The sequence below is a fragment of the Rhamphochromis longiceps genome, linkage group LG18, assembly GCF_057381845.1.
Source record: "Rhamphochromis longiceps isolate RC_006_pf linkage group LG18, R_longiceps_female_GT1.1, whole genome shotgun sequence".
NCBI classification, from domain to species: Eukaryota; Metazoa; Chordata; class Actinopteri; order Cichliformes; family Cichlidae; genus Rhamphochromis; species Rhamphochromis longiceps.
In genome coordinates this window covers 36,785,271-36,798,215 of record NC_140574.1, presented here as the reverse complement: position 1 = coordinate 36,798,215, position 12,945 = coordinate 36,785,271, and the positions used below count along the sequence as shown (strand labels likewise).

General features: G+C 41.3%; 1 protein-coding gene across 4 annotated transcripts in view; it reads left to right on the top strand.

Annotated features, from left to right (window-relative positions):
• Positions 1–1,010: 1,010 nt before the first annotated feature.
• The window catches only part of LOC146648785 (junctophilin-1-like), a 58,301-nt gene continuing 46,366 nt past the window's right edge, over positions 1,011–12,945 (top strand). For all 4 annotated transcript variants that reach the window (XM_085390379.1, XM_085390377.1, XM_085390376.1 and 1 more), the window contains exon 1: positions 1,011–1,612. In XM_085390379.1, the coding sequence (XP_085246505.1) occupies positions 1,234–1,612 (379 nt within the window). In that variant the 5' untranslated portion in view covers positions 1,011–1,233. The remainder of the gene's footprint in view (positions 1,613–12,945) is intronic.

Here is a 12,945-nt window from a genome sequence, read left to right as displayed (position 1 = left end):
GGGCACCATCTTATTTAGTTGAGTATGAATTCTATTTGGACAAAAGGATCCATGAATGTGAGGCCTGTCTGACAGTTGAAGACTGGGCCAACGGGACGATGATCCCAAGAAAACCAGCTTATCTCAACCAGATTAGCTGAAAAATAATCATGGTGTCACAATGGCCCAGTCAAAGTCCATACCTCAACCTAACTGAAGTGTTGTTGCAGGACCTTGAAAAGCTGTGCATAAACGAATGCCCCCCCAGACTACGATGTACTGAAAAATACTTATATTCCTCAACAACAGTGTGAAAGATGAAGTCAGACAGCAAACAATTACTTCAAGTTATTGCTGGTTCTAGAAGTCACTGAGTTATGGAATGTAATAGTTTGTCACAGTACTCTATTTAGTCACGTGAGAAACTCCAGGTCCACAAACACATGCATCTATCCATCCATTTGAGTAGCTTCTCAGCTCCCTCTGAGCAGAAGAATGCAGAGCACTGCATCAGCTCAAGATTATCATCTATATTAAGTGTATGCTTAAGGTTCTGTATGATCAGTGTTCATTTGTAATTTTACTGCAGCCTTTGTTACCAGGATTTCATCCTTTCGTGTTAGCCCTTTACTAGATCACAAGCTATCTGAACTAAGTGACACAAAAATAAAACTGAGGAATGAAAAGAATACTGTTTTTGACTTGGGAAGAAACAAAATACGATATTTAGGGAATATGCTGCCTTTTGTTTCACATTGTTTATAGCGTAAGTTATGTTACTAAAGTTATATATAACTAGACATTAATAATGTAACGATGTACAACTTGAAAACTATGAAGGCATTCCTGAATGTTTATGAATATTGAAGCGTCCCAATTAATTTTACCTCGTGTAATCAGATTCGACCCACGCAACAGGTTGTGGTATTATTTTGAAAAGTCAAACAGGAAGCAAAGTACTATTTGATCACTGACAGCTTTGAGCTAAATGACTTGTGAGAGACGAGTGGGGGAGTTTCCAGTACGCGGTATGGAAGCGGCTGTGGCAGCAGTGGCGACTGCTTCCCATCCTTCCACGTCCCTCTTTCAAATCCCGGCACACCGCTGCCGGTACACGCCGCTCCTTCATATCTCCGCCTAGAACTCCTGTTCTGACCTGGACTACACTGTCAGTCTTACATCACTTTTAACAGCAATTCGCAAAATCGGAACGTCACTGGAAGCCACAGAGTAACACTTACCCTCAAGTTCTGAATGACGGGCGGTCGATTCGACTTTGATGATGGGGGGACCTACTGCGGAGGGTGGGAGGATGGCAAAGCCCACGGCCACGGTGTGTGCACCGGACCCAAGGGCCAGGGAGAGTACTCTGGCTCCTGGTCGAACGGTTTCGAGGTAGTTGGCGTCTACACCTGGCCCAGTGGGAACACGTATCAGGGTTACTGGGCGCAGGGGAAGAGACACGGGCTCGGGATTGAAACCAAAGGGAGGTGGATTTACCGAGGAGAGTGGACTCATGGGTTAAAGGGCCGTTACGGAGTCAGGCAAAGCGTAAACACGCCGGCCAGGTACGAGGGTACCTGGAGTAACGGCCTGCAGGACGGGTATGGCGTGGAGACGTATGGTGATGGAGGTAAGATAAAACGGTGCACAGGTGTTGACTGTTCTTCAACCAAACTCCCAGTATAACCAAAGCACCCTTTTCTTCTGTACAGTAGTTTATCTTACACACTATGATAACGAGTGTGTGTGTGTGTGTGTGTGATGTGACAGCACACTCTGGAAACCCCCACCTGGCCTGATCAAAGATACACCAACCAGTCCTCACGTTGAACATAAAAAACAACTAAAATGCTAATATTTAATTGTTAATGTGGCCATAATGTGTCCTCTGTGATAGAACTACTCACATGCATGTAAAACAGAAGTGGCCCATGTGTCCCTGAGCCCATCATGGATGTTTTGCGGCTGCTCTGAAAATGGGGATTTTAAATGGTGGCAGTTGTTTCATTCTAACCCAAATCAAAGGGTGATTAAAGGATTGCGAGGGGACATCAGGTCACACATAATGTTTTTGTCACCATCAACTAAAATGCTTGTGCTTACTAGTGATGTTCCTAGCCACTAATTTCTTTGTTGACTAACCTACCAGTGTAAAACTAAGGAACACTCAGTGAGTTAAATGTGAAAGCTGTTTAATAGAATATGTCAAAAACTGATAACAAAGCCGTTTTAAATCACTGATCACGTTCTTCAATAATGAATCATGCTGTGCCTTATCAACGTTACATGTTATATTTCTGTGAAGGTTCTCAGTCATCCAGGTCATCGTAGTCTAAGGAGCTTGGAGAGACTTCTGGACTTCTTTAAATTGCTTGAAGACGTTAGGGGGTCCATTGTCCCTCCCACAGGGCTTAAATCTGGGACTCTCCACCATTTGACCCTAGATCTGAAGAAGCTTCTCGGATGAGAGGTGAAACGTCTTCAAGCAACTTAGAGAAGTCCAGACGCTTTTCTTTCCAAGCTCCTTAGGTTACATGTTATACTCCAGACGATGAAGAAGAAAAACACTTAAAACAAACAGATGTTAAATATGAAAACATGTTACTACAGAAGATATTCACGTATTACTAAAATATGACAAATTAACCACTGAAAAACTCATAAATTGTGACGGAAAAGTGTGCCATGCATTATGAATGATGGACGATGTTTGAAAATCCATGACAACGCAATAAATCATCCTGCCATTTTCTTCTGCTTATCTGAAGAAAATTATCCCTATACCACACCTTCTCATTTAATGTTTTTTTTTTTACTTTCATGTATATTTACATTGTAGATTCTCACTGAAGGCTTCAAAACTGTGAATGAACACATATAGTAGGGGTGGGTTTTGATTATCGATTTATCAATTAAAATCACTTCTAGCTTGGATAACGATTCATTAAAATCCTGAATTGATTTTTTTAATATAAATTTATTTTACTTCATGCACAGCTCTCTAAAAATCTGTTTTCTGCATTATTCGCTTGCTTACTACGCACCAGTCTACCGTAGTTTACAGGCTGTCGGCCGCTGGTTTTTTTCCTTTTACTTACTTACTTACAAAGAAGCCTCATTTCTGCTGTTCAACACTGAACAAATTTAAACTTTTTAAAATTGAAAAACTCTCAGCTGTGTCTCTAATAAAACCTCTGTAACTTTGCTTCACTTCAGCAGCATCAGGTAACGTTCATATGTTGATTAATGGTTTTCTTTCGTTTTTGATGTACTGCTGAATATTTTTATAAAATCCCAGAACAGGAAAATCACCTTCATGTTTTTCTATGTTTTATTCTCAGTTACTTTGACACAAAGGCCTCTGCTGTGATGCTCACACCTTTGGTAAAGTCTCGCAAGTGTCAGTTTTCTTTTTATAGATATAAAAATATGGAAATGTACTGATACGTGATCTGAATTATACTATTTCTGACTGTCTGAGGCAAAATTTCCCCGAATTGAATCGAATCATGGATCGAATCGATTCAAGAAATCAGTGACGATACCCAGCCCTAGTTTCTAGTTTCTAGTCACCCTTGCATTATTTAGTCTACCAGCCTAAATACATGGCTTGGCTTCTGTTTCATGACTATTTACATTGTAGATTCTCACTTAAATTATGTAGTAAATAAAAGTGTGAAACAACTCAAAACATGTTTTATATGTTAGATCCTTCCTAACAGCCGCCCTTTGCTTTGATTCCTGCTTTGCTCACTCTTGGCGTTCTCTCCATGAGCTTCATGTCACCTCAAATAGTTTCCAACAGTCTTGAAGGAGTTCAGAGGTGCTGAGCACTTGTTGGTCCTTTGCCTTCACTCTGCGCTCCATCTCATCCCAAACCATCTCCACTGGGTTTATGTCAGGTGACTGTGGAGGCCAGACCATCTGGTGCAGCACTCCATCACTCTCCTTCTTGGTCAAACAGCCCTCACACAGCCTGCAGGTGTGTTTGGGGTCATTGTCCTGTTGAACAATACATGATGGGATGGCATGTTGCTGCAGGATGCTGTGGTAGCCATGCTGGGTCAGTGTGCCTTCAGTTTTAAATAAATCCCCAACAGTGTCACCAGTAAAGCCCCCCACACCAGCAAACCATCAACTCCATGCTTCATGGTGGGAACCATGCATGTAGAGACCATCGTTCACAAAGACACGGCGGGTGGAATCAAAGTTCTCCAATTTGGACTCATCTTGTGTTTCTTGGCCCAAACAAATCTCTGCTTGTTGCTTTTCCTTAGTCGTGGTTTCTCAGCAGCTATTTGACCATAAAGGCCTGATTCCCACAGTCTGCTCTGAACATGTAGAGATGTGTCTGCTACTGGAGCTCTGTGTGGCATCTATCTGGGCTCTAATCTGAGCTGCTGTTAACTTGTGATTTCTGAGGCTGGTGACTCGGATGATTGTATCCTCAGCAGCAGAGGGACTCCTGGTCTTCCTTTCCTGGGGCGTCCTCATGTCAGACAGTTTCATCGTAGTCTTGATGGTTTTTCTGACTGCACTTGGGGACACATTCAAAGTTTTAGCAGTTTTCTGGACTGACTGACCTTCAGTTCTTACAGTAATGATGGGCTGTTGTTTCTCTTTAATAATATTAATAATAATGGATTGGATTTATATAGCGCTTTTCAATACCACTATTCATTCACTCTCACATTCACACACTGGTGGAGGCAAGCTATGGTTGTAGCCACAGCTGCCCTGGGGCAGACAGACAGAAGCGAGGCTGCCATATAGAGGGGCCGATGGCGCGATATGGCCTTTACTTAGCTGATTGGTTCTTGCCATAATATGAACTCTAACAGCTGTCAAATAGGGCTGTCAGCTGTGCACCAACCTGACTTCTGCACAACATAGATGATGGTCCCAACACCACCAATGAACCCTGACAGGCTCACCTGTGAGGCGAAACCATTTCAGGTGACGACATCATGAAGCTGAGAGAAGGCCGAGGGTTTGCAGCTGGGTGGCTTCTTTCTTGAATCTAAATTCTAAAACATATTTCGAGTTATTTATCTTTTCTTTTTTTGCTACATAATTCCATACATGTTGCTTGATATATTTGATGTAATTAGTATATATCTACATATGTACATATATTGTGCATATATAATGCATGTGTGTGTAATCATCACAGCTGCACAGAAAGATTAAATTGATTAAGTGCTTGCTGCAATCTTGGTGTTGCTGTTTAATGCTAAAGCTGTGTGTTAAAACTGATAAAATTAAAAAGCTTGATTTTTGTGTCCACTTCTGACACCATCATGCCACAAAACGAGAGTTGGAAATCCATTAATGTTGTTGCTTAATTTTATTGCTTGAATGGGCATTGGTGATAAATCGCCTACATATGCAACTGAAATCAAATCAGTATAATTTGTCAGCTCAATTTGTAATTCTTATATGGCACTTTGATATTTCAGAAGGCCTTCTGCTTCTAGATTATGATAGTTTTTTCTGTAAAGCGGATGTAGGTGGTATTATGAAAGGAATATAATGAAAGACTGGCTCAATAGACCTAAATGACAGAAATCGTAACAGTTTTATAGTTATGTATACAGTTATTCATAGATCTTACAGAAACCAGTCTAGTCTGGTGTTTTCAGTCGGACTCTGGAGGCTTATGCCTCATTGCAAAGTAGCTGCTTGGAGTTATGTTTGGCCATCCAACAGACTTCTCAGTGTCTCAAGTTACTTCAGTCTTTTAAAATAGAACATCCTGACATTCTACAGCTGAAAGTACCAGTGCCACAGCTCTCCTAATCAGGCTACATAGCTAACAGTTTTTTCACTTAATGTCAGACACTGGTCGTAGTTTTAGAATCGCAAAAACTCCCAACTGTCAAAATCTTTTCTTAGACTCAAACATGTTAAGAGAAACATACAGTTATTTGTCTCCAGTTGTGCTTATTGTTCATTTTTTGACTTCAAGACAAGCTCCAAACATTGCACAGGGTGTAGGATTTGGAAACGGAGCAGAGGATTGAAAATCAGCATGTATTGGAACTCATAGACAGTTAATACATGCAGCACAATAGCACACTATACTCGGTAAATGCAGGGCAGCACAGTGGTTAACTTTTTTCTTTATTATGATTGTAAAGAAATCTAAAATGGAATTAGGTTGCACTTAACAATGAATATAAAAATATGTTATAATATAAATATATTTCTTTCATTCACGCACATTAAACATGGAAAACAACACAAGACCACCAAAATGCATATTTTGATTTATTCCTGTAATTACTGCATGTTTAGTATATGAGGTGTGCTTTCAGTTCACTGTTCATGATGGTAGTGACTTTAAGGTAAAGACTGTTGGTGAATCATCTGGTGCATGTTCTAATCGATGTTGTCCTGAAGTTGACAACAAATCTTTTTTCTAACAGCGGGAGATGAAGATGTCTTCCAGGACAGGCAGCTGGTTTGTTTGTCTTTTTGTGTGCTGCAGAGCTGCTCCCTTACTATAACAGAATGGCATAAGTGCAGACACCTCAGTGGAGTTCTGGTAGAAAGACACCAAGAGATGCTGCAAGAGATTTACTTCTTGAGCAGTCTAATGGGGGCATTATGCTCACTGTGTCATGGGTGTGTCGTGATGATTTTGACCTCACATGTGTCGCCCACAATCCTTGTGGTGCATCGGCGGATCACGCTCCGCTCGCTTTCTGTAACCCGGGTCTTTGTGCTGCATCCACCGCAGTAAGCCGAGGACACGACTACAATCGTGTCAGTTTTTACCACCATTTTCTTTCCAAGCTTCTCGGACCACCACGACCTGGGTGACTGTGAACCTACCCAAACCGTCAGTTTAGTTATTGTTTGCAAACTGTGTAGTTTTGTTTTATTCGATTTTTAATTGACTTGAACATTTTCTTTGTGCTTCACCTTTTTTTTTTCTGGAGAAGACTTTTTCAAGAATACAGATTGGTGTGTGTGTTTTCTTTTTTGGTTCAGTGTTTTTCTGTTTTGCCACCGTCATTCAAAGCAAAGGTGCAATTAACAAATAAAGTGGAAGCGACTGGCAACAACAGCAACTCAGCCATAAAGTGTTAGGCCACATGAAAGCTGTTCTACCTGCAAAGGGTGGGCCGACATCCTATTAAATCATCTGGATTAAGAATGGGTTGTTGCTCAGGTTCATATGTGTGTGAAGGCCAACAAGGAAATTCTTCTGCAGAATATAGTGTAGATTAGAGTTGGATGTGTCGAGACCAGTCGTGGTCTCGAGACCACTTTTACGTGGTCTTGGTCTTGTCTTGGTCTCGACGGACTTTTGTCTTGGTCTCGGTCTTGCGTTCTCAAATCGACATAGTGTTCGGGAGATTTGGAGTCAACCATCAGCGGAGCGGGGGGGTGGCTTACTGGGCTTAAGCCCGGGTCATTTTTTCAGAAGCATGGGGTCTTTTGGAGTGTAATTTGTTAGCTAGATGCCTGACTGACAACTGTATAAAACAAAAATAACACACGAAGCACAGAGCGCACCGTCGTAAATTCCCCCTAATTTTGGTATGATCCGAGCTCAGGCACTAGGCGACTGAGCACAGCACCCATGTGAGCGAGGGGGGAGAAGCTGCTGCCTGCGAGTTTGCTGCAGACAGAGGAGAGCTTAAGTTTGACCAGGTATCAAAGCAAATCATTCGTACTGAACTAATAATGTAAATATGACGGTGTATCACAAAAGATTGATATCAAACTGATCACTTGGTTGCGTTACTTGCTCTTCGAGTGAATCAACAAATGGATAAATAAAAAGCCGAACAGCAACGCTGATTTTTTAGAGAGTCTTAGCTTACACTTCATATTTTCAGTTGTTTCCCTCCACGGCTAAACAAACTCTAAATCGGTTTCAGTCATGTACTGATGAACACAACAATGGACATAAGGAGCTTCTTTCAAAGAAAAAACTCAGGTAGATGTTATTTTATATATTATGCTTTGGATGTTGTTTAGTATATCTATGCAAAACAAGAGGAATTTCAATACACAGCAGTATATTCACAGCTGAAACCAGATATTTACATACACTTTATGGAGAAAACATAAAAACTTTTTTTTACTGTTAAACATCAATTTAGAGTAAACTTGTTTTAGATAAATAAATATTGAAATATCTTTTGAATTAGTTAAATGTCAGAATAAAGAGAGACAGAGCTTCTATTTTAGTCACTTTCATCAAATGTAGGAGTACATATACACTAAGTTTATTGTTAATTAATAAGAAAACTCCAGACGATTCCATTCTGAGCTGAAGAAGCTTCTGATTGGTTAGTAGAGTCCATGTGAGTAAACTGGTGGCACAGCTGTGGATGCATATAAGGCAAAACACAGAGCCTGTTTCTGTGACATGGGAACATCAAGAGATGTCAACCAAAACACCAGGAAGAGAACTGTGGAGCTCCATAAGTGTGGCTCAGTTTGAATACAATTTGGTGCCATTTACAATTAAGAAATACAGATAGTTTCTCTCTTTACTCTTAAAGTTAACAAATATGTTTTTTATATTTATCAATCTAAAAAAATAAACATTTAGTCTGATTTGATGTTACAATTAAAAAAGTGTTTGTGTTTTGATCTGAAGAGTGTTTAAATATCTGGGCCCTGTTTCAGGAAGCCGGTTTAGTGGAAAAACTGAGTAAGTATACCCTGAGTTAACGAAAACTCTGGGTTTTCGGTTTCACAAAGCGAGTTCAGCTGAAGCCTGAGTGAGTCACTATGACGACACACTCCGTGAAGCTAACCTGCCCCCTAGCAGGTTTACTACAACTAACCCTGACTGTCTCCGCCCCTTTGTCGGAAACCTGACAGTAGGAAGTGTCGGACATGGCGTGCCACTTCCTTGAAGAGCCAGTAGATCGTGAAGCCCAAATTCTCCGCAGAGCTCTCCGCCGGTAGAGAGTGATCAGAGCGCGTTTGGACATTTTATCATTTCCTGATGATTTTCTGTGCGAACGTTACCGTTTCTCAGCACAATCTATAATTTATTTGGATAACATCCTCAGGCCATATATTACGCATGTGACACATCGCGGACATGCTCTCAGTTCATTGCATATTATTTGTATTGCACTTCGGTTTTTTGCAAACGGGAGCTTTCTGTATAATATTGGTGACGCTGAGCACGTTTCCAAGGCTACCGTCTGTCGGGCAGTCAGGAATGTTACAGTTGCACTGAAACGTCTCCTGTACTCGTCTGTGGTGTTCCCCGGTCATAGACCCACAAGATTTATCAAAGAGGGATGCCACAAAATTGCAGGTATCAGGATGACCAAAACTTAATGTATGATGTGGTGATACTTGGACTACTACTTAAATTGCACATTTATTTTCACGGTTCCCAGGCGTGATTGGCTGTATAGATGGCACTCACATTCCAATCATTGCTCCTTCAGTAAATGAAGGAGACTATGTGAACAGGAAGTCTTTCCACAGCATTAATGTACAGGTACATAGTTCCCTGTAGCATGTCAAACTAACAAATTATTTCATTATAGTAATGGATGCTAATTTGTGTTCTCTGCACTGTGAAGATCATATGTGATGCTGCCAACATTATCACAAATGTGGAAGCCAAGTGGCCAGGCTCTGTCCATGACTCACAAATATTCCGTGAATGTACACTGAGCACAAAATTTGGACATGGTGAGTTGAGAATACTTTAAAATATATAAAGACCAATTGCTTCAGGGACATTTGAACTGAAGTGTACCCTTCTGTCTTAGGAGAGTTCACTGGCTACTTGCTTGGTGATAGGGGGTATCCATGTTTACCCTATTTGCTTATCCCTTACCCTGACCCTGAACCGGGCCCACAGCAGCGATATAATCTGGCTAATTGCAGGACAAGAGCCAGAATTGAAATGACTATCGGAATGCTTAAGGCCCGGTTCCAGTGCCTGCAAAGACTCAGGGTCACCCCAGAAAGGGCATGTGACATTATTGTGGCATGTGTGATTCTTCACAACATTGCCACAATTAGAGGAGAACACTGTCCTTCTGAACCAAACATCAGCAGTGATCCAAACCATGAACATCCTGACCCTCCCACGGACATACAAGATGGAAGCGCAGTCAGAGACACCATATGTCACAATCATTTCCTTTGACCCATCACCTCAACATGTTGAAAGAAGAATAAACAGATTTTTTGTTCAACTGGCTTTATTGGTCGCCTGTATTTCCTGTACACAAAGTATTAAAAGATGTAAACCTCATAAAGTGTCTCTGTTGCTTCCTCCTCTGTAACAGCTGTCAATGTTTCTTCATTATTTTCCTGTAGTAAAGAAATAGACAACATTGCTGTTCTACTGTAAACTCATATAATCTGTGGAGTATTACTCACAACTGCATGTTGGTCTGGCTCAACAGGAGGCTGCACCAGATGCAGTACACCATCACCATCAACTGATAGAATATGAGGTTTATACAGGTCACTTATAACTTACAAGGGACCAAATGGCAATTAACAAACATACCAAGCACCTTACACTTCATTGTCATTATGCTCTCAAAGACAACCAAGACTGAGGGAAGGCAAAATCAGTAGGAAAATAACTTCACTACAAAATAATTCATTATGGTAAAGAGTTTATCAAATGAATGAGTAGCACTGCAAAGGTGACTGTGAAGAAAGGATGTATGCACATCATGTATTATTTTGAATTTACCCCTTATGTAGGCACTTGTGTCTTGCGGGGTTATTGACTCAGAGGATGTCCCCGCAGAGATGCCTTCAGCCACAGGGCGCCCACTGTTTTGGCTGAGGGCCAACTGCTCAGCCTCTGTGAGTGGTGGTGGTGGAGGACCCCCACCTGTTTTTCGGGCCTCCGCTTTTTTTCTGTTGGCTATAACGGGCCACATTTGAGCATACAGAGTAAGCAAATATGTACTTGTAATGTGCTCAGATAATTTCAATAAGTGCTTACAGAAAGAAAATTAATGTAGCCTCTAACTGCAATTAATTTACATCGGACAAACAGACCAAGCACTATGGCTCATAATACAATTACACCACCTGTTTGGACTATATTTTTATATTTCATTTTTACTTGCTGCCAGGCACGTTTGGGGCCTGTTGGGTTGCACCTGCGCTCACATCACATCACAAAATAAAATGTATAAAATAACAAATAAAATAACATATGATAAAATAACGTGTTAAATGGGTGGAAATCCCTAGATCAATGTTTAAATTAACACTCACGCATTGACTCTGTCGGCTATGTTTTGCCATGCATGCTCCCTTTCTTTTGCAGCTGTGGCTGTGTTACTTTTTTCCGCGGAATTTGCATGTTATCGGCATATGCTGCCATCAGAATTTCGGCCTCAAGCGCTGTGAAATACATTGACCGCGCCTTCTTTCCCTCAGTCTCCATGGTGACTCGCTTAATCTGTGCTCCGCTTATCAGGGCTTTATGTATCCTCGTCCGCGCGCTTCACTTGGGGTTAAAGCAACTCCGCGTTGACTGAACTAATTGTTATCAGCCTTTCTGAAACGGAATATTCCGAGTTGGACAGTTCGGGGTTACTCAACCGTGAGTGTCGTTTTTCACTCTGAGTTTTCCAAACCGGCTTCCTGAAACAGGGCCCTGGTTTCAACTGTGTATTTGATGATGTTGGTGTTTGGCTTGATTGTCAGCACAAAGAGGAACAGAGAGAGAGGGAGAGAGAGAATGAGGACAGAACAGAGATGAATAAGAGCAGGTGAGACACACATGTTAGTCAAATGGTTGTTTGCCAAAACTCATCAGAACATGTATCTCGTACCTAGTGTTTCTTTTTAGGTTTGTTACTTTTCAAATTCTGTATTTATTAAGTTATGCAGCTTGTTTGCACAACAAGGCTAAATAATTATATAAACGTTTCTCAATCTAAATAGTGGACTTTGGTAGAATTAAAAAATAAGTGTAGTGCAGGTCTATGATGATTTTTAGTGCTGCTATCATCTAGTTCTGATTCTGGTTCTGTCTTGGTTAAGTCCTCAGTAGTCCTGATTTTGAACTGTTGTAGTCCTGTTTTAATTCCGGATCAGTTCTGGGTCTGGTTGAATTGGGGTTTAGTCCTCGTGTCTTGATACAGCCCTGACTTTGTTCTGCCTCGCTGCTTAATTAAAAAACTAGTTTAAGGTGTCCTGCATATGTATATATAATAGCATCTGGCTGCAGTTTAAAGACTTTTTTTGTCTCGGTCTTGGTCTTGGTCTCGTCTCGGTCTCGGTCTCGTCTCAACTTGGTCTTGGTCTTGTCTTGGTCTCGATACCCTCTGGTCTTGTCTTGGTCTCGGATTAGGCGGTCTTGACTACAAGTCTAGTGTAGATTAGGGAATTTAAATTGATGTCCAATACTGATAAATTGTTGCATCCTAAATGTTATGGGGCCATTTGCCTTCAGATGGAGCATTGTTGTTTACAAACATAAATCTGCTAATTTAGACATGAACACTATTAGAATGAAAGAGCAATTTAGCTTTCTCCGAAGGGTGGGTGGGCTGTCCCTCAGCGACACAGTGAGGAGTTCAGTCATTCAGGAGAGGTTCAGAGTGGAGCCCGTACTCCTCCACACCCAAACGAGCCAGCTAAGGCTGTTGCCTCGTGGGCACAGTGTTTCAGCCGGGCATGCCAGTTGGACCCAGAACACACTGAAGAGATTGCATCAATCAACTGACCTGGGAAAGGCTCAGGATTTCCTCGGATAAGCTGAAGGAGGTGGGTGAGAGGGAGGCCTGAACTTTCCTCCTTCGGCTGCTTCCCAGCAGCCTGACATCAGATAACTGGAGGAAAGCCCTGAATGATTTATTGATCTGTTATTTCAGATTTTAACTTTCACTGAAGTGGTTTTAATGAAGTTTCGTACATCATTCATAAAGCATGGCTCAATGTGCTACACTTTTTACTTGCTGTTCAGTTTTTTGGATGTTGATTTGTCAT